A 19910-nucleotide genomic window follows, 5' to 3' on the forward strand; every position below is an offset into this window, starting at 1 on the left:
GCATTAAACACTAACTTCTTTTTGCACACCTGTGTTTTTTGCATCACTTGGGCAACAATGCAGAGTTTTAAAACAAGTGAAAGTATTGCAGCGGGTGGTTTTGCTTACTGTTGTTCTTTTTCCCGCTCTGTCTCTACATAGACACACTTGCACACGGGTTATACAACCTGTTTCTGAGGTGCACATTAGTGAATGTAAATGTCAAACATCTGCCTGTTAGTTTTTTCATGCTATCTTTTTGAACAGTCTAAGTAGGCTGTGCTGTTCCAAAATCTGCTAACTAATTAAATCTGCAGGAGGGAATCTTACTTGTAGTCATTTAAAACATACTATTTTTAAATCCTTCTCTTTTAAGAATGTTCATTACTAAAACTGTATTAACACTCTTTTGTGCCTCTGGTGTTTCTTTTGGTTACAAGGCTTATTATCACTTGATTATCCCTTTAGCCATTATCTACAGTTATGACTTTATATCTTGAAAGAATAGGTTTAGGTTGGTGAACTTCCCTAAAAAGGATTTAGAAACATTGGTTATTGCTACAATAATATAGGGGAATAGTTTTTGCTACTTTTCACATCCTGAAAACCAGAGCTGGGGAAAGGGACTAGTTCATCAAGCTTGTCCAGTCCCAGCAGCAGGGCTGCTCTGCATTGCATCCATCAGCTGGAGACTCCCACAGTGAAAGGAGAGAAGGAGATAGGACTAGCAATTATTGCAGCCAGAGACTTTAAGCAGTTCTGCAACATGCCCTACAGGCTGTGATCTGGGTGGGGGGGGAAAAAGTGGTGTGGGTTTCAGAAATACTGTCTCCGTATTTCCAGGTGAGTCCTTTGTCAAAAGGTAGTCTTGTGAGTCAGCTCAAGGTCAGTTTTCCACTGTTGAAACGTCTCAGAGTAAACAGGGAGCAAATACTTACACTTGATCTTTTATTTTTGCTGTTTGTTATCACTAAATGTCTACTGAGAAGAATCACACAGCAGAGTGGCTGACTTTGTGCCCGAAGAACTACACTGGGATTGGGGGGAGAAATACTGGTTTTAATTCCAGCCTTGCCACTACCAGGCTGTTGTGATGTGAAGGAAATTGCTTAAGCACGCTGGGATACCTCAGCTTTTCTTTCACACTGTGAAGGCTAACGTTAAGATAAATTTGGACTGAAACTTTGGCCTTGACTTCCTGATCATCCAAAGCTGCCCTTGGATATAGTGGGTGGGGTTGCTGCAGGAGCAAGTTCCACCACTCCCTCGCTCCCCAGCAGCCCGATTTCCAGAGGCCAAGGTACTTGAGCACAGTGGTGCATCACATTTTCCTGTGTGGGGAAAACGGGAGTGCTGTATGATGCCGTGTCATCAGACAAATGCTCTGAGAGGGTTTGCAGCTGGTCTTACGTGATGTGCTTTTCTGTGTGGTTTTCTGATACACAAATTCACCAAGTTTAATTTTGCAAGCAATTTATAGGAAATACATTTAGTTAAACTTTTTCCCTTTTATTCTGTATAATTCCCGGCCTCAATGGTGGTCACACTTGTCAGTTCTGCATTAGTATGTAAGGGATTTTTGATCCAAGAAACCTGTGTCTCAGTTGAAGGAAAAAACCCACTAAAGCAAAGCAAAACCCCAACCCATGAGAAGACTCAGCAGTAGCATGTTTGTTCATTTAAAGAAATAACTGGTTGAAACATAAAGGAAATTCAAGCATTTATTTGGGTCTTAGGTTTTATAAAGACTTATTTCTCAAAGCCCTCAGGGCTGTATTCTCTGATCCTCCAAGCAGGCTTTGCCCTGCATTAGTATGTCATCTGAGTTCTGCCTCTTGACACGAGTGAGGACATCAGGAAAAGGATGGCAGTGAGAGGACTCTGTATGCTATGCAGGCAGGCATAAGCTCAGGCAGGGCATGGGGCTTCCGATGCCTCTGACATCCTCTGTGGCTGGACAGCCAAACTACAGGGTGAGGGAGCTGGGGCCTGGCAGCTGCCCTCATCCAGCAGTCATGAGGTGTTAGAAAGTCAGGGTCCAGCCCTGCCTCTTACAGCATATGAAATATTCCTGGTTAGTAAGAGAACTGCCTCACTCAGAACTGTTTTGGCTGAAAGGGTTGTGTAAGTTTACAAGAAATTAAAGTAACTTCTAAATACCATGATCTAAGGCAGAGAACATTGATAATGTCAAATAAGATGGGGGAAGGGGGAAAGATTTTCTAGCTAACCTTTAACTCCTCTTTTACTGCCAATGTTAGCTTTAGTCTCCATGCTTTAAGACATCCTCAAATTGCAGCCTTCATATAAGCTACACATCCTGTTTTTCTTCTCTCCTTGAATACCTTTAATCAGCATCTCCGATATTTGAATTGTGGGTGGGGGCTGAGTTGTCCTTTTCTTGGGACCACAGCAGGTGGCTTTTATGTCACCCAGTGGTGTTAATGAATTTGATAACACACTAAACACCTTCACAAAACTATTGTTTTTATTTCTACTATTGCTCATTGTATTTAACATCACAGCGTAGGATTAGAGAGCTATGCGAGGGTTATATAGAAACTAGAGAAAGTCTTGCCCCTTAGTGTGTTTATCATCACTATTAAGTATTGATATCACAATATCCAGAAACTGGATATTATATAGAAACTGACTAGTCCTAGGAGAAAAAAGACTTACTACTTAAACTGTTATAGAGCAGTCACAGGAGATGGGCTAAACCACAGTAATGTAGATGGTAGAAATTGCAGTGATGAAAATCATGTAAGCCATGTAGTAACATTCTGGGACAGTCATTCATAACAGTGGGTTTTATTATACAAAAAGTATCTCTACCTTCTCTTTCACTCCAATAAATAATAATAAAAAACTCAATTTGCCCCAAATTTCACATTCAATATTAGACCACAATAGTTTTTTTACCTCCCTGATGCATTATAAGAGTTCAAATGACAGAAAGTTGGAAAACTGAGTTGTTTTAATTTCTCTTGCCTTGCAATAGCTCAGAATTATAATTAATTAAACTATTAAAAGACGTATCAATTTTTACTACTTCATAAACCCTGGTAGTTAATCAGGTTTTTTTGTTATTACATTACCCTTTTGCATTGTTGGGGGTTTGTGTGGTTTTTTTGTTTTTTTTTTTTTTAATTTCTAGCATTAATGTAACACGGTATGTACTGGTTCACCCTTCATTACATCTTTCTGAAAGAATAGGGATGTTAAAAACACAAATGCAATTAAAAAATTATCTCCATATTTTCTGCAAGTACTAAAATCCTGATTTTTTTCCAATGTGAGCTTTACATTTTCACGTTTCTAGAGCAGATGCTGAACTGAAAAACACTTGTTCTTCTATTCCATCTATGCTTGCTAAACTTCCCACATCGAAGGCTCTTCAGCACCTCTGAAGTTAGAAAATACATCAAGGGTAGATGAGAATCTTCATACAGAAGTGGTCCAAAATGCCTTCAAGACTACTCTAGAGATATTAGCCAGAGATCAATGACACATGCATTGCTAACCTCCAAATATGATTACCCATACAGGAATTTTCACCAGTTTCACTTGCAGCCACTTATGTAAATGGCTGTGTAAACCAGGCCCAGTCTCCCTGAGTCTGTATGTATGTGCTGTGCAGGCTTAAATCACAGCAGTCTTGCAATGTGAATAATATGTTTTAAGGGCTGAGCCTGAGACGGTCAAACTGCTCAGGTTTTTGTTTAATTGGATGCCTGACCACAAGAGATACTGAAGTAAAGATGTAAGCTGGCTACAAAGCTGTTGAATTTACCAGCAGCTCTGCCACTGCAGGTTGGCAGGTACAACCGCGACAGAGATGAAAAGGTTAAAGACACTTTGCGATCAATTTATTTGCAATGGCTTCCCTTGACTGTTTTTGGTAAAATAAGAACCTTAGAACAATGAGAATGTGCTTTCTAATGTTTGTGGCTCATATTGTGGCGTAAAGCATGATATTGCTCTTCTGTCAGTCAGCAACTCCGCTTTAACAGAGCTTAATGGTATTAAAATTTATCTACAAAGCTGATGTGTAACACTGCACAAAACTCAGGTGACAAAAATTCAGCCTGCAGAAACCACCACAACAAACACAAGCAGGTTAAAGCTGCAGTTTCGGGTTCTGAATACATACACGTGTGCGCCTTTCGGTTTTGCAGTTTTGGCTTTTCCAAGTTCCAGCTCACCACACCTGCAGGTGTTTTACTTGGGAGTCCATAAGGGAAGAGAGCTACTCCTAACAGGAAGCACAGGTCACGTCTTTGAGACAGGACCTGTGTATTCTGGACTTGTACGCCTTTATCCAGTACTTGAAAAGAATGGTGCAAATGAAGTTAATCATGACATCTTACAGGCAACAGACCGTTTTTTAAAAGAGTAGGTTGAGGGCTTACTGCCACGTACCTGGAACTTAGCCTTCTTTTCCATGTGAATCCCTTTTCAATGAGGAGATAGGATACCATATAAGCTGATACAAGCCTTTTGCCCAGAGGTCATAACTTGATTTCTTTAAAAAAAAAACAGCCAGAGACTTTAGGTTCCATCTCACCAATAGCAGCTTTAAAAGGCCTAGCTTTAGTAGCTTTAGACATAGTGTAAATAACCATTTCCATAAAGTGTAAACGGGTAACTGGTTCCTGCTATACTCATTAGGACACTCCTCGGAAGCAGTGTTGGTTTACTTTTTTTTTTTCCCTATCAAGCTTTCAAGATGGAGTGTTGCCAAATATTTTGTTTTTATGTACTGTTATTATTTGTCACACAACTCTAAACCGGTACTGTGTTTAAAGTGAAAGCCCCACGACTCTGAACACACCTCTCCATCACTTGTTGAGTCGTCTTCTACATCTCTGAACTTCCACTGCAGGGAAGGTGGAGGAAGGACCGTGCATGCAGTGCCGTGCACAGCGCCTGTGCAGCGTGTAACTCCCCGTGCTTGCAAGCAGCCGCATCTTGCCTTTGATTAGGAACAGCATTTGGACCTCCTGTTCCTGTGCTGATGTTCAGGGTCCTGTTAAATTTCACGTCCTTTAGGTTTCGTCAGCTGGATGGATGACTGACCCCAGCTGAGACCCAAATCGCGCAAGGACGAAAGTTTCTGAGGAAACAAACAAACACAACCAGAAGCCGACTTCTGCCAGCAGAGCAGCGGGCTGCGGACGCTGTACCTGGTGAGGCACTGGGCTGGGAAGAGGAGGACGCACAGACATTTCCACGGGCAGCGGAGAGCCCCGATGAATACCTTAAAGCCGGTAGCGCAACACCACCACCGGCGGCTCCGGATGCGCTCCAGCCCCGAGCCGGGGAGAGCCGCCGGCTCGGGGGACACGCACGCCCGGCCCGGAGCGTGGCCGCCGGCCGGGCCGGGCCGGGCCGGGCTGGGCAGGGCAGGCCCGCCTGGGAGAGCCCCGGGAGAGCCCCGCGGGCGCGGCCGCTGGAGCAGCGGGAGGGCGCGGGGCGCCGCGTGGCACCTGGCCGCCCCCCCGCTCCCCCCGCGCCTGCCCGGGGCATCCCGCTGCTGCGCTGCCGGGCGCAGGAGGGAGGGAGAGAGGGAGGAAGAAGCGGAGGGGGCAGGAAAGTTGTGCTCACTCCTCTCCTTGGAGGCGCCCCTCCCTCCCCGCGACGAGGGCGAGTTAGAGATGCTATTTGCAACAGGCTGCTGCTGCCGCGGTAGCGCGTCCCCGGGAGAGGAGCCGGAGCGACACGTGATGTGTCTCCTTATCAGGGTGCGCGGGGCAGCGCGGGGGCGGGCAGGGGGCGGGGGCGCCCGCGGAGCGCGGCGCGGCGGGGTCCCTAACCGTGCCCATCTCTCCCCTCCAGGGAGGCGCGGAGGACGGGAAGTTAGCGCGGAGTTGATGAACTTTGCACATCCACAGAAACGCCATTTTGATTCCTTTTTCCGGAACAAGTTTGCGGCTCCCTCCCGTGCGCGCTCCCCCCGGCGCGCCCCCGCGCCCCCCCGGCGGCCCATCCTCCCGGCATGTCGCGGCGCAAGCAGCCCAGCCCCAGCAAAGTCCGGCGTAAGTACCGCGGGGCTGCCCGGCCGCCGCGCTCCCTCACAAAGGGCAGGAGCGTGCCTTAACTCCGGAGGGATCTAATTTTTTTTTCCCCTCTTCTTTTCTTTTTCTTAAGGTGAGGGGGGGGGAGAAAGAGGAGGAAAAATAAACTTCTTGGAGGGGGCCGGCGCGGGGGTGAGGACGTTGCAGCCTGTCGGCTGGTTGTGCGACTTATTTTTAAAAATGAAATGCTTGTTACTGGGGGGAAAAAGTTTCCTTTAAAAAAAAAAAAAAGAGGAGGAAAAAAGTTTGGCTGGCAGCGGTGGAGATGATGATGAGTTCGTGCAGCCTCCCTCTTCCCTTCCCCCGCTCCTCCCTCTCCTCTCCTCCCTCCACGGCTCCTGTTTTTTTTTTTTTTTTCCCCTTCCCTGTTGCAGACTTTCTACCAACCAGCGGCACCAGCCGCGGCGTTTTGCCTTCAGGACCTGATGCTCATCCATATTAAACCGTCTGAGCTCAGGAATCCGGCCAGATCATCCCCCCCCTCCTGCTGCAAAGTTTATTTTTAACCAGCCACCGCCACAATTTGGATGGGGCTGCGAGGAAGCAACATCTTCTAGCCCGGCTCGCCCCCGTCTCCCGAGATTGCCTTTTAACTTTTCCTTCGGGCTTATTTTCCTGCCGGCGGTGGCGGCGGGTCCCGCGGCGGCCCCTGCCCGCTGTTCCCGGCTGGGAGGGCCGCGCCGGAGCTGGGAAGTTGGGATGAAGGCGCCCCTTCTTCGCAGGTAGAGCCGGCTTGCGCTGCGCATCTCTCCGCTGACTTTCCGCCCCCCCGGCGGGGCTGGACGGCCGTGCCTGCCCTTCCTCGGCACCCTGATACCTCTCCCCTCTCCTCTCTCCCCCTCTTCCTCACTTTATTTTATTTTTTTCCCCTTTCCTCCACTTTCTCCACCCGCTCCCCCGTCCTCCCCCCCCCCGTCCCGGTAGGGACGTGCGTGTCCTTTCCCCTGCCGGCCTGCGCGGCGGGGGCGGGGGGAGCCGTGCCCGGGGAGGGTGGGGGGCGCTGCCCTCCCCGCGGGTCCCCCCCCCGTCCTGCTGTCTTTGTGCGGTGCCAGGAACACATCCCTGTGCGTAGGGGCCATCGGCGGGCAGGGAGGGACGCCTGGGCGGCGTCACCACTACAGGAAGGAGCCGGGCAGCATCCGAGGCTGAGGAGGGGTGTCCGGGCCCTCGCCCCCACTCACACCCATCTTGGCGCGGGGGGGAGGGGGAGGGGGACGGCGAGGCAGTGTTCTCCCCCCGTAGTGGCGGTGTTTGGGGTGAAAACAAAGTTGGGGGCGGCGCGGCGGCCGCCCCCCCGCCGCGGTGCCCGGTGTGGATGGGAGCCGGCCGAGACCCGTCTCTTGGGCGACTGCGCTCCCTCCCCATCGCTGTTGCTACGGGCCGGGACACCCCCCCCCCCGCGGCTCCGCGGGGTGAGGATGCGGGGCAGCTCCTCCTGCCCAGTTTGTAACACACGGGCTCGGCATCTCCTCCGTCCCATTCGCTGAGGGTGAGGGGCCGCGGGGGTCGCGGGCCGGGCCGGGCCGGGGGGGAGTGCGGCGAGCCGAGATGCTGCAACTTTTTTTTCAGTAGAGGAGGGAGGGTGGTGGACTGAACTTTGTCATGTCGCAGATAAGTTTCCTCTGGCTTCTTCTCCCTGCACTTCTCCCCCGCCTCCCCTCCGCACGCACGCTTGATTTTTTTTTTGTTTTATCTCTCTTTTTTTTTTTTTTCCCTAAATAATTTTCCCCGTTTCACCTCTCGGCTGCGATATCTTCGCCTGCTCGGCATCCTCGCGGGGTTGCGCGGGAGGAGGAGAGCGCTTCTCCTGGCTCAGCATATTTCCCTGCCCGGCCCGCTCTGCTCGGCTGCGCACCCCGCGGAGGCCCGGGCGCCTCCGTGCCCCGCCACCCTCCCACGGCCGCGCCGGGGTGTCCGGCCCGCGGCTGATGCTCTGGTCCTGCCTGCCCAGGAGCCAGCATCCTGCCCGGGAGCCACTGAGCTGATTTCTGGAGGGGAGGCAGGGTAGTGTTAGTGGGGGGAGACCAACCATCCAGTTTTAATTCCGACTCATTCTTTCGCCTGTCTTCTCTTGGAGATAAGATCAAGTGTATTTACGTGTTTGAGAAAGTAAACTTCTAGTTCAGTGTGATTTGGGGGCGGTGGTCTAGGAGATACAGCAAATGCAGCTGATGTTTCTTACCGTTCCAAGATCCAGCCCCGTGCCTTGGAAAAAAACTTGCCTATTAACAACAGGAGTAGTTGCTAAATAATGCTGTGTTGCCACCCCTACAGTGCACAGTAGACAGCTGTTATGATGGCTGAAGTTTTTTCGTTGAGGTCTGTCGTTTTGACACAAGCACCGAGTTTTGTTACCGCAGTTCCTGTTTTCCACAGGGTCAGCGTGCGTGAAAGGGATGCAGTGACTCAGGGTCAGGCCAGCCATATTTGTTTTAGGTTTTAATTTTCTCTTTGAAGACTTAAGGGTACATAGTCTTTTCTTGGTGTGCCTGCATAATGCCGATTAGCCTTAACGGGAGTTGGGTACATCCAGGAAAGAATAGGCCCTTTTGTTTGTTAGAAACCCAGAAACAGCATGAATCCATCATCCAATCAATCAGAGTACCAGGGCTCTCCCTCACCTGCCGGCAGGGACACATCCAGCTTCTCTTGCTGCGGGGCAGCTGTTCTCGACCGAGTTCGGCCTCTTTTACTCCCTCACCTTCCTCCTCCTGGCATCCGTATTTGGAACTGAATTCCTATCATGTAGTTGGGAAAACACCATTCTTAAAGTACAATGGAGTAAACTTTTATTCTGCTGTCATTTCACAGACAGCTTCTAGTAGTCAACCTGTGGTTTGCTCATCAGAAGTGACTATTTATGTAGCCACTTTTACACATTTTGATAACTAATGACTCTAAATATATATATATATGTATGTGGCTTGGTGTTAAGACAGAATAGAGCAGGGTGTTTGCTGACTGTTTTTTTGGGGTTTTTTGTTTGTTTGTTTTTTCACCTGGACCTGGGTGTTTGAAGCTTTAGTTGCAGATTTCAGTGTAATGAAGCATCTTATTCTGACTCAGCTCACCCGGGTTGTGTGTCCATTCTTAACTCTTCACAATACTTAGTGACCCTCTGACCAAATGGCTTTTCTTTTTGATTCTGAGGATGAGGAGATACTTGAAAGTTTCAAAGCTGGAAAAACTTAATCTCTTTGTAATCCATTAGTAATATCTGTAATCTCTTTTGGTACCGAAGGCAAGTGCAGTGTTTCTCAAGGCATAGAAACACTGACTTCTGTAGTGCTTTCCTCACTCCTTAAGGATTTTATAATTTTGCATGTGCCGAAGTCATGCTACAGTCATAACAGGAGCTTGAACTTTAGTTTGTGAAACTTTCTTGAGGAGAAACAATTTGAGTTGCTCTCAGTTGGATTTCTCATTTAAATAAAAACTGTCGATGTACTTAACATTGTATAGATTAAAAACATATAGATAAATCCCTTTGATTATATTCATTATCCCTTGTAAAAGTAGGTGGTGCTTAGAAGGTCATAGGATAAGTGTTGCTAAGCAGCTAAACAGAAGGATGCTAAAATTAACCTGAGTGTTTTTGAAAGGGATTCACTTTTTAAGTTGCAATAATTTTTTTATTGACTTAAAATACATGATTTGCTAGTAAGGCATCTGAAAAAAAATACTTAGATGCATGAATAAAGCTTTCCAGGGGACTGTGTCAAGTGTTCAGGTTATCTGCATACAGGAGTAATTCTACCCTCCCCCAATATGCCTAAATTTTACTTGATTTGTGCCCTTTGTAAATGTCCTTCCAGAGTTATCTGTTGCTCCAAGAGCATCTGATGTATGTTGGATAGCAGCCTGTAGGGACAGTCTTGGGAAAAAACCGGCAAAGGTTCCCCAGGAACAGACAGAAAACAAGTAAATCCTGTTAGTCTGAAATCTGTGCATGTGCGGAAAAAGCCCCTTTTAACTTTTTGATGAATGATGCCTAAGTTTGGAAATCTGTGTTTTAGGTGTACACTCTTTAAAACATGTGAAATCATGTCTTCTTCTTTCAGCACAATAAAGGTTGTTTTGAAATGAGTGTATTATTGAACCGTGTTACTAGACCAGTTTGCAACGGCTGCCTTGTTGATGTGGTAGCTTCTTGCTTGGGAGATAATTGTAGAGGAGGATGGTAGTGCTGCATTTTGTTCTCCTGAAGGTAGTGAGAGTGCCTGTTGCTCTCTGTCTTTTTATTTTAACTCCTTTCTGAATTCAAGCAAGATGGTCAGTCGTAAGATTACTGCTTTAAGATACACCTTGTCAAGAGTATTCTGCAGCTTGGAAAAGGGCCAGGAACTGCTTCATGTTCTTTTGACTACAGCTTTATCGTGGATGGAGTGCTCAGGTACCCTGCAGCTTTGAGGTGGAAGATTGGGCTTGTCTAGTTGTTGTTCAACAGTTAAAGCAGATTTTCATTGGGGAGGCATATGAGGAGTCCTGTCTCTCTGTGGGTTGTTTTATTTTGTTTGGTTGGCTGTTGTTTTGTTTTAAATATCCTACATAAACCAGCATCTATGGGAGCTGTGGCTTCCCCCCCACCTGCACATTTAGAAGCATCTTTATGGGCAGTGATTTCAAAGGCAGGTCTTGGGTATCTTTGGAAATGCCACTCTCTGGTGATACACATAAAAGTTAGCTATTTGTGTGGAGCCAGGATGGGCTTGAAGTTTGCAGAGTTTTGCCAGGCCAAGTTTGGCTATCAGCATTTGATTACAAATGAACATAGGTGAGGTTGGCCAAGGTGGGAAGTGCTGGCTCTGTTCTGGGATACTTCTGAACAGGAATTTCAGGAGCATTGACTCTTTGTTCTTCTTTGGTGCAAGAAATCTGATGATGGCTTATCTTTGATGTCTGCCAGTCAGGATGTTTTTCCCACCTGAAGGTGTTCCCTCTACCTCACCCTACCACTCTGTTTTGAATAGCAACATTTGAAGGCCAGTGACTTAGAAGAGTGCAAGGTTCTGAGACAGCAGCATCTCACCCCCCTTCCCTCAGCATTTTACTCTGAGCAGGGTGACAAAACTTATTTAGAGCTTGTGCTAATGCTTTATTATGAAATGTTGAAAGTAGAAATAATTGCCAGCTGGGGCATATGCTCTGGACTCCTGTTGGGTGGCTTGTTCCTGTTGTGGTGGAAAAGGGGCAGAACAAGGAAAAGGGCCTGGACAAAAGGGAGAAGAGTCAGTGGGATACTTGGCTCGTGGCTGTGCTGGTATGAAACCTGTTAGAGCAGCCTCCTGCAGTCAGAGAGGAATTGTTCTGATGTCACTGAGCAACGCCTGGACCTGTGCTTCCTTTAGAAACAACACAGGCCTTCAGGTGTATCCTGCTTTTTTTTTTTTTTTTAATAAGGACATTTCAGCTTTCAGGTTGGCCAGCCTAGCAATCAATAAAGGTGGTTGCCTTTGAATAGGTGCCTTACCAAAATACGTAGTTGATGGGTGGTGACTGTTTATTCAGAGTGATTCAACTAAGTAAGGCTGAGAGAATCTGAATACCTCTTTAAAGATGTAGAGAGAGGCAGCTGTTTCAACAATAGGATTCATCTGCAGAGTCCCAGCCATCCACAGAGGTGCTACAGCAAGGGAAAAGAAAAGCTGTCAAAATCCCCCAGGGCATTGTTAGGCTTCTGAGCTAAAATAGGTATTCCAAGGACCATTAGAGAGGGAGGCCTTTTAGGCCTTGATGGCCTCCCCTGTCTCCTTTGCAGGTCCTCCCGTAGAAGCTTGTGGAATGCAACTTTTAAATTCGTTTTCCTGCACCTAACCTTACCGAGCAAAAATGTTTTGTGTTTAATCTTATTTAATTATTTACTTCTATAATCTCAGGATTTTGAGAGATCCTTTTCCTTTTGAAGAAGACATCCCCATGTCCTGCTGTCTGAAATTTCTTTGTAAGATCCATTTGCTCGAGGGATGTTATTTGTGTAGAGCTGTCAAAAAGTGTGGGAATGGTGCTTGCACACAATGGCCAAGTGAATTGCCAGTGTGATTTCTGTCAGCTTTGAAAAGTGGCATTTAGACTTTTAAGTTACTCTGGGTAAAAAGGGTGTTAGGTATTGTGGGCATTTTATATGCTGATGTGCCTGAGTGACTTGTTAATTTGGTTCTAAAAGAGAAAGGTGTTTTGTGATTAATCGTGGAATTGCCAGCCTCTCATAAATGTAAGACTTCTCCACTTGCCAGCTCTTGGTAGATATTTTAACAGGTGCTCTCTTGAAACACCACAAATGTAGGTGTTTCAGGAATGGGGGCTTGCATCATCTGTCCTTTGAACATGGAGGATGATCAGCTATTGACAAACCTTTTTTTAGTTAATTTAGATATGTGCTTCCTCCCTGAGGACGAGAGAAGCAAAGTGTTCACACTGAAGTGTAGGTGGCCGTTGCTTTTATCATGTGTGATTAGCTACCTTTAACTCTAGCCCTTGTTAGTCCTGTTTCATACAGCAGGTGATGTCAGTGTTCAGGTGTATCGGTACCTGGGAGTGCTTTGCTCAGAGCACTTGCATCACAGCAATAAATTCCATTACTCTGTTCAGGCTGAACACCTTCACACTGGTAACATTAGGGCTTGGACAAGGGAGAACTGCTTTGGAGTTTGCACCATTAAGCTGCAGTACTTCCTTGTATTTCCTTTAGGGAGCAACATCACTTTTAGTTTGGACCACTCACAGATTTGGGTAGGGGAAAGAGCCTGGTTTAGGTTCCTCTTTTTGTTACACAAAATGTATTTTCTTCATTAAATTAAGTTCATCATGTCTCAGTGCTCTTCGTGTTTTGAGAACAAGAAGCAGCCGGGACATGAATATCTGTGTGCTGTTCTTCATTCCTGTGTGCATTTTTTTTTCTGATATTGATGCAGTTGCCGGTGTATTGAGGAAACGCACAAGGTGTCTGTGATGTCTTGTGCATGTGCTTGCCTGCTTCGTCTCCTCCTTCTCCCCAAATACACTAAGGTATCCTGAATTGGTTTTCAGCTGGATAACTTGCAGCACAACTCATATATTTAGCTGTGTATACATCCTTATGCTTTTGGGTGGAAGGGAGGAGAGCTGCAGGAGGAGGGTTGCTTTTTAATGAGACACTGAAGAATCAGGAAGGGGAAGCATGTGCCATAGAAGCCAGATGTAGAAGACTGTAGCTGGGTTACTAAGCGCTTCCATTTGTGAGGTTTGACTGTATTTTCCAGGGGAAGTACTAGGAGTGCGATGACAAGTGCTCCTCTACAGAGATGTAACTTATGTCTTGTATTTAGTTGATTTGCAGAATATATTTCGTCTGTTTTCTTAACCACTGCAGGTATCATTTGTTTTTCCTCCTTATCAGATGGCCCAGCCAGGTGTTACTAAGTACATCTTACTACATTGCTAAGTAAGGTTCAAGACTGTGGTCCTTGGCAGGTTCTGGAACAAATCTTGGAGCAACTTCCCAGCTTTTACAGCAGATAGGTGGCTTTTCTGCTTGGTAAGGTCTCCTGTCAGTCTTTGAATTGTCAGGAGCCTGACTGTCCATGCTTCAAAAGGGTAAAGAGAGCTCTACCACAGTGCTCCCTTTTCTTTTCCCTATTGTAAACTTCCTTTATCGTTGGAAACTCTGCTTTTCTTCAAAAAGTAAAGAATTTATTTTTGTGTCAGTGCTACCTACACTTTATGGGAGAAATATTCTCCATCCTCTGTCTTCGTTCCTCCTTTTTGCAAAATGGCAGTGTCTCTTTGCTGAACACGAAGTGGCTACCATGTTCGACCTAGGCAGGGGGTGAATTTCTAGGGGTGAGTGAAACGATCCGTACCTCGGAGTGGATGCCAGTTACCCTGGGAGGAAGCCATGCAGATTATAAACTCTGCAGGAAGGAACTGGCGAATTCTGTAAACTCTGCAGCCTCCGTAACTGCAGTTTCAAGCAGTTCCCAATCTCTACTTGCAAACCTTTTGGAACTTGTAAGCTCCTTAAATCTAGTGGCTGAGAATTTTCCATGGTTCCCTTTTCCCTCAGGAAAGAAAAAAAGTTAGAAATAAATGGCAAGGTTACTCATTTTACATGCTCAAAAGCCAACAAATGAAAGTTAAGTTGTTCACAGAACAATTAAGTGGACCCAGCTGAACACAGATTATGCCCCATTACAGTTGCTGTTACATGTTTAATAAATCAATAGATGTGTAAATAGTATGTAGAAGTGGAAAACGTGGCTTCATTTGAATCAACAGCAAAATTCTTTCGGGCTTCACTGGACTAAGATTTTATGCAGCGTATATGCAGCTGAAAGCTCTTGAGCATTCATAGCATGAAAGATGCCAGGAAACTTTTGAAAAACTGAAACACTCATAGCATTTTTCTGGTTTTTTGTGTTTGAAATTCCTACAGGTGTAGTTAAAAAGTCAGTGCATCTGTTTTTGGTGCTTGTTTGATAAACAGCAAACTGAATTTGTGATATAATAGCCTACTTTGGCTAAATTCTCTTCCATCTAGATTTTGGGCATCATTGAAAGTATAGCTAGTGCTACATCCCTTTTCTAAATCCTGGAGGCTGTGCTTTAACTTTCTCAAGTGTATTCACTCTGGTGAGTGGGAGGAGGACTTGCCCTTCCCAGGCCCATCCTTCCCTGCAGGAAAAGGGGAATGTAGAAAATTCTCCCTGAGGATGGATCTGGAACAGAGATGGCCCCTGTGTGTTTGGGGCCAGAGTTTTTATTTGCACCATTGCGTAACTTCTAATCTCCATAGGAAAAGATGTGGGTTAGTAGATTTGCAATGCCACAGACTTGCATAGGGTCGTGGTCTGCCCAATAGCCAGCATGTGCTAGTATTGCATTGTAGATGTACTGATGCCTTGCTGGGATCATCCTAGAGATCCAGAACAGAAGGATCTGCTGTTGGCTGACTTTCGACCTCATGTGTTGGCAGCCTCTCTAGTGGTTGCACTGCCTGAGTCGACTGACTTGCAGTAAGTGTTTCCGTTTGTGTGCTCACTGTCTTTTCAAAATGATTGCTGAAAAATATTTGGGCCAAAAATAATCTACACTGAACAAGAAGATGCCAGCAGCATGTGAAAATTGCATGCTGTAGTTACTGTCCCAGCTACTAATTCAAACAGAGCTGCACAGATGTGGATTAGGAAAGTCCAGGCTGCTGATTTAAAAATTTCCACTATTTCTGGTAATGGATGTTTATATGAGCTGCCTAGTCCAAAGACCCAGGAAATGAACTGGTGGTGGTCTTTGTTTAATTCCTGGTATACAGATGCCAAGTGTTATGCTTTGATTTCCTACTCTGTAAACTCTTCAGGGCAGGGATCAGCATTCAATTACCGAGTTTTGAAAAGCCACCTAACATGCTGCGGAACCGACCTGCTCGGCACTGCCTCAGTATAAATGTTTAATTATAACTATCTTCTTACCCTATAGTGGAGCCTTTCCAGATACCAACGTAAAGGCATGCTGGGAACCTGCACTGCTGCTGCTGAGGTGTCTCCTTATAAACAGACAGCTTTGGTTCCAAGGTAGCATTTGGGCAGCTCTCATAGATGCCTTTTTTGCACATGAGGGACCGATTATTTATTTATTTTCTAGGTAGTATAGGTGCAAGTATATACACATGTTCAGTGGTCTGTGTCTTGTTTGGTTTAGAAGCAAATAAGCTCCAGGCTTTAATACGTGTTTTAAACCATCATAGTCAGATCATGTCCTTCTCTCTCCATTTGGCTTTAAGTCTGTATGTAAAAGTGGCAAATGTCAAGGTTCTGAAATTAAGAAATTAGAAGAAGAGACTGGGAATAGAAGATGTCATCCCCTCAGTAAATCACCTTCCCAAGACTGAAATGAAGTGCAGTTGCTGGCTCTTACGATTCACAGAGTAATCTAATTCTGTTGCCTTGAATGACTTGTGTTGTAGTTTTAAACTGAATGCTTAAATCATCCCCAAAGTGATGGACATATCATTTGTTATGTTTATACAGCATGAAAGCATATGGAGTAATGGAAACATCTAGAAATTAGACCTCCAGAGAAGACTCCCATTTTAATCAGGTTACTCACTTGGATTAAACCAACCTAAATTTAAAAAACGTGAGCTCAAGTACTAAACTAGTTGCATTTTCAGCACTCCAGGGCTCCATCTGGGAGTTTATCGGTGTGTTGTTGTAGTCTGCCAGCTTTGTAGAAGCAGTTTGGTGTTACTAAGGTTGGAATAAGCTGATGTCAGATTTTTGTCTACAGTGCATAGCAAGTAGAGGTCAAACACTTGTACAGCCAGTGATACTATGACTTGTTAAGAATGTACGCAGCAGGTCGCTTTTCAAAACATCTTTTGAAAAGCAGCCTGCGAGAGCAGTGCCATGTAGAAGAGACACGCATCTTCCTCTGGCATCAGCAAATGGATGCATCCTATCACACTGGAGTGCTGAGCATGTTTAGTCATGTTACTGTAATAAGCTCTGGGAACAGGAATGGGTTCTGCCCTGTTGTGCTTCAGGAAGATTTGAATGAATCTGACTGGTTTGTTCCAGGGAAACTCGTGTTTCTGTCTGCTGCCTTTGTGCTCAGTACAGAGAAGGAAGGAGTTGAGTTTGTTTCTTGGCTGAAGGGGAGTTTCTTTGCAGTTTAGGATTGCTAACATTACTTTGCTTAAATTCTTATTCCTTAGAAGAGGTAAAACTAAAAGCGTGACTCCTAGAATTATCAGTGTTTCTGGTGCAGACCTGCTTGGTTTTGAGACTCTCCTTTGCCCATATAAACTGAGTATTAGGGATCTTTCTCGTGCCTCCAGCCATAGCCTTCAGGCATCCCTATTTCTCCTGTCCTGGTGAATCATCCTCCAACATACACAGATGTAAATTTAAAATGTGCCATGGTGGGGGTTATGATCTTTATCCATTTCTTTTTTGTCGAGCTTATCCTGATAGCTCTCGAGGTATTTTCTAAATTTGCTGGGGTGTGTATGTCACTGGCAAGTCTAGATCAAGCCAAGCACTGATCCTGCAGACACTTTAAACACATATAATTCTACTTAAGTAGGTTGTTCCATTTAAGTCAAAATGCTGGCATGGGCAAACTTAGGGGAAGTGTTTCAGGACTGGGGCCTGCATTTTGCTTTCAGGAAAAGTATTCCTGACTCAAAGCAGAATCTTTAACCCATGTGAGCCACAGCTCCAAGTTTGTTTCACTGACTCGAGTTCCTGATCTGCATGAGGAGGCATTGCTCGGCCCAAGGAAGTGTCACAGGTTTTGCGGCCTGAGGAGAGTTCGCTTTGAAGAAAGCCAGCAAGAAACGTGGCCACGAAGCCAAATTTCTTCAGCATATGGTGTGTGCAAGAGTTAAATCAAAGTACTCCAGCAGCTCATGTGCTCTCTGTGTGCGCATAGTTTCCTAATCTTGACATGGGGTCTGAGCTGCAGGCTCCAAGGGTGTATGTGAAGTTGGCTTGGCTGTCACCTTTTCACTCCCCGGATCTGGCTGTGGCTCAGCTCGGGGACACACCGCGCCACTGGGATTACCAGCTGCGGATAGCCAGCTGCCTAAAACCTGCTCTTGTGGGACTGGCTGGGCCAAAAGGTGCCCTGGCACACCTTACCTGCCCTCGCACTGTTTCTTGCCCTTGTGGGGAGCAGTAGAGAGAAGAAGTACTGCAGTGGCCCCTCTCCTGTGCCTGGAAGATGTCTTGCACCCGCTTTGTGCACTTGGGTGATCTGGATGCACTTTCTACTGCTCTGCTATCATCGTTTGGCTGGAGAACAGCTGCCTCCATGGATGGGTCTGCTTTAAAACAGGGGAACAGCTGTGCAGAGTGGTCTCTGGTGCTGGCAGGCTGTCTCTGCACGTGGGGGAGAGGAAGGGCAGAGCACATGTTTTTCTCCTCTAGGTGACAAAGTCCTAAGGGCAACTTGTGCTTTGGCTTTCCGGGAAGAAAAGCTGCAGTTCCTTCAATCCACAGCATGCTGTCAAAAATTGCCAGGCATTTCTGACCAGAGGCTGGAAATGAAAGCTGCCTTTTTTTTTTCCACTTAGGTTTCTTTGGAAGGGCTGCCAGTGGCCACCTCGCCCCACCCTGCAGACGTGTGGGCGGGAGTGGGGGTAGCCGACAGGAGGGAACATCACCAAAAAGGCAGAGCGACTTGGCTCGTGGCCACACACAGGAGCAGGAACAGCTGCCTAGATGGCCCCCGGAGCCTCACTGATGTCAGCATAACCAGTGCTCCTTAAAACACAGCACTGCGTGTGGGGGGTGAGGGGAAAAAGGCTGGGAGCAGCTTTAGGGGGTTAAGCAGTACATAAAACAACCTCCATGAATCTTACACCCCCCCCCCCCCCCCCCCCCCCCTTCAAACCAGACATTTACTTTCTATGGGAGTGGGAAGGTTTTGAATGAATGAGTGAGAGTTATGAGAAATACGTAAAACAAGTCACGGAAAGCAAGGAGGAGAAAGAATAGGCATTGTAAAGTTTGTATGTGGCTGCAGTGTGTCTGTTTGCTTGGGTTTTTTCCTTTTAAGAAAAGTGTGGCTAGGAACAGTTTGGCACTGTTGGATAAATCTCCCCTATGTTGTCTCTGAGAACCTGTCATGCTGTGACAAATCATACTGTCAAACATCATATCGTGTTTGAAAAGTAGCTGGCTTGCCTTGGGATGCCGTAAGAAATACGGCAGGATGTGGCATCCTACAGGGAGCATGTCATGTGTGCTTGCCTGGCGTCCTGCGCGTGCTTGAGCAGAGGAAGGGAATGCACATCAGAAGAACACAGTTGTTCACAGCTTCCTTCCACTCCCCTTGGTTGTTCCAGGGAGACGGCACTTGGCATTACCCATGAGGTTTACCGATGCTGCCTTTCCTTGTATGTTGATAACCAGGTTCCCTGATGGTGATGCCTCTGCATGGTTAAGGGGGAGAGGGGAGGGCTGTCTGTCTGACCTCCATGATGTGGGGTCAAAATTACCCCTGTCACAGGTAACATACAGGATGAATGTGAGTTTCTCTCAGGCCTGAGATGGCTTCTTCCAGTTTAATAGCTAATACAGCAGTTTCCAAAAGTCACAAGAGAATCTGACATGTAGCTGGAAGTGTTGAGGGAAGAGGATACCAGCTTTTCCAGAACTGTGCAGCTCAGTCACAGAACGAGGTTGGACTGGACATGGAACTGGATTCCAGGGTGACGTGGTGATTGCAGCCTCTGCCGGCTTTGCTTCTTCCCACAGCTGGGGAGTTGATTTTCCCAGTAAGCCTGTGCCAGCACAGTGCTGCTCCGAGTCTTGTGGTGTTATCCCAACAGAGAAGTCGTGCTTGAATTGCTTGCAAAGTGGTATGCAGCACGCAAATCTAGGCGACAGGGGTGAGCCAGCCTACCCAGGCTTGTTGCAAAGCTGAATTTGCAAAATGCTGTCTCCATCAAGGGCGATGTAATAATAAGTTGCAGAGATTCCGTCTTGAAAAACAAGCAGTGTAACACAGGCGTTCGGGGAGGAGGGTGTTGTGCTCTTTTATAAGGTTTATACTTTATATTAAATCAGGTTAACTTTACCGATTGGATTAACATTTCCTATATCTTTTCAGAATTCTTGTAGTAATTAGGAAAAATGACAGAGGGTCACGGCCCTCGTATGGGACCGAGTAAGCATCTGGTCACATTCTTTTCAACTGGGACAGTGGCATGAAGAATTTCTTTACCGAAGGTCACAGAGGGAGACAGTAAGAGAGGCAGAAAAAGAGCTCAAGTGCTCTAAATCCAGTCTTGTGTCTCCACCATTAGATCATGCTTCCTGTCTAGGTAGATGAACCCACATAAAAACCTTGGTTCACAAATAGATGACATTCAAG

The 19910-nt window shown here is 46.3% G+C and overlaps 1 protein-coding gene and 1 long non-coding RNA gene across 3 annotated transcripts in view; one reads left to right on the plus strand and one right to left on the minus strand.

Moving 5' to 3' along the window:
- Positions 1-2766: 2766 nt before the first annotated feature.
- On the minus strand, positions 2767-5294 carry LOC113952278. Its single transcript, XR_003529488.1, has 2 exons — positions 4133-5294; positions 2767-3385 (listed from the first exon to the last, which is right to left on the minus strand). It is a non-coding gene; the product is annotated as an uncharacterized LOC113952278 (long non-coding RNA).
- Positions 5295-5747: 453 nt separating this feature from the next.
- Positions 5748-19910, plus strand: part of RREB1 (ras responsive element binding protein 1) — a 124611-nt gene continuing 110448 nt past the window's right edge. Inside the window, exon 1 of one of the 2 annotated variants that reach the window (XM_027654164.1) lies at positions 5748-6017. In XM_027654164.1, coding sequence (XP_027509965.1) covers positions 5978-6017 — 40 coding nt within the window. In that variant the 5' untranslated portion in view covers positions 5748-5977. Of the gene's footprint in view, positions 6018-6454; positions 6779-19910 lie in introns of those variants that run through there. The other variant, XM_027654165.1, reaches the window with a different exon arrangement.

The sequence above is a fragment of the Corapipo altera genome, unplaced genomic scaffold (assembly GCF_003945725.1).
Source record: "Corapipo altera isolate COAL_440 unplaced genomic scaffold, ASM394572v1 60, whole genome shotgun sequence".
Taxonomy (NCBI): Eukaryota; Metazoa; Chordata; class Aves; order Passeriformes; family Pipridae; genus Corapipo; species Corapipo altera.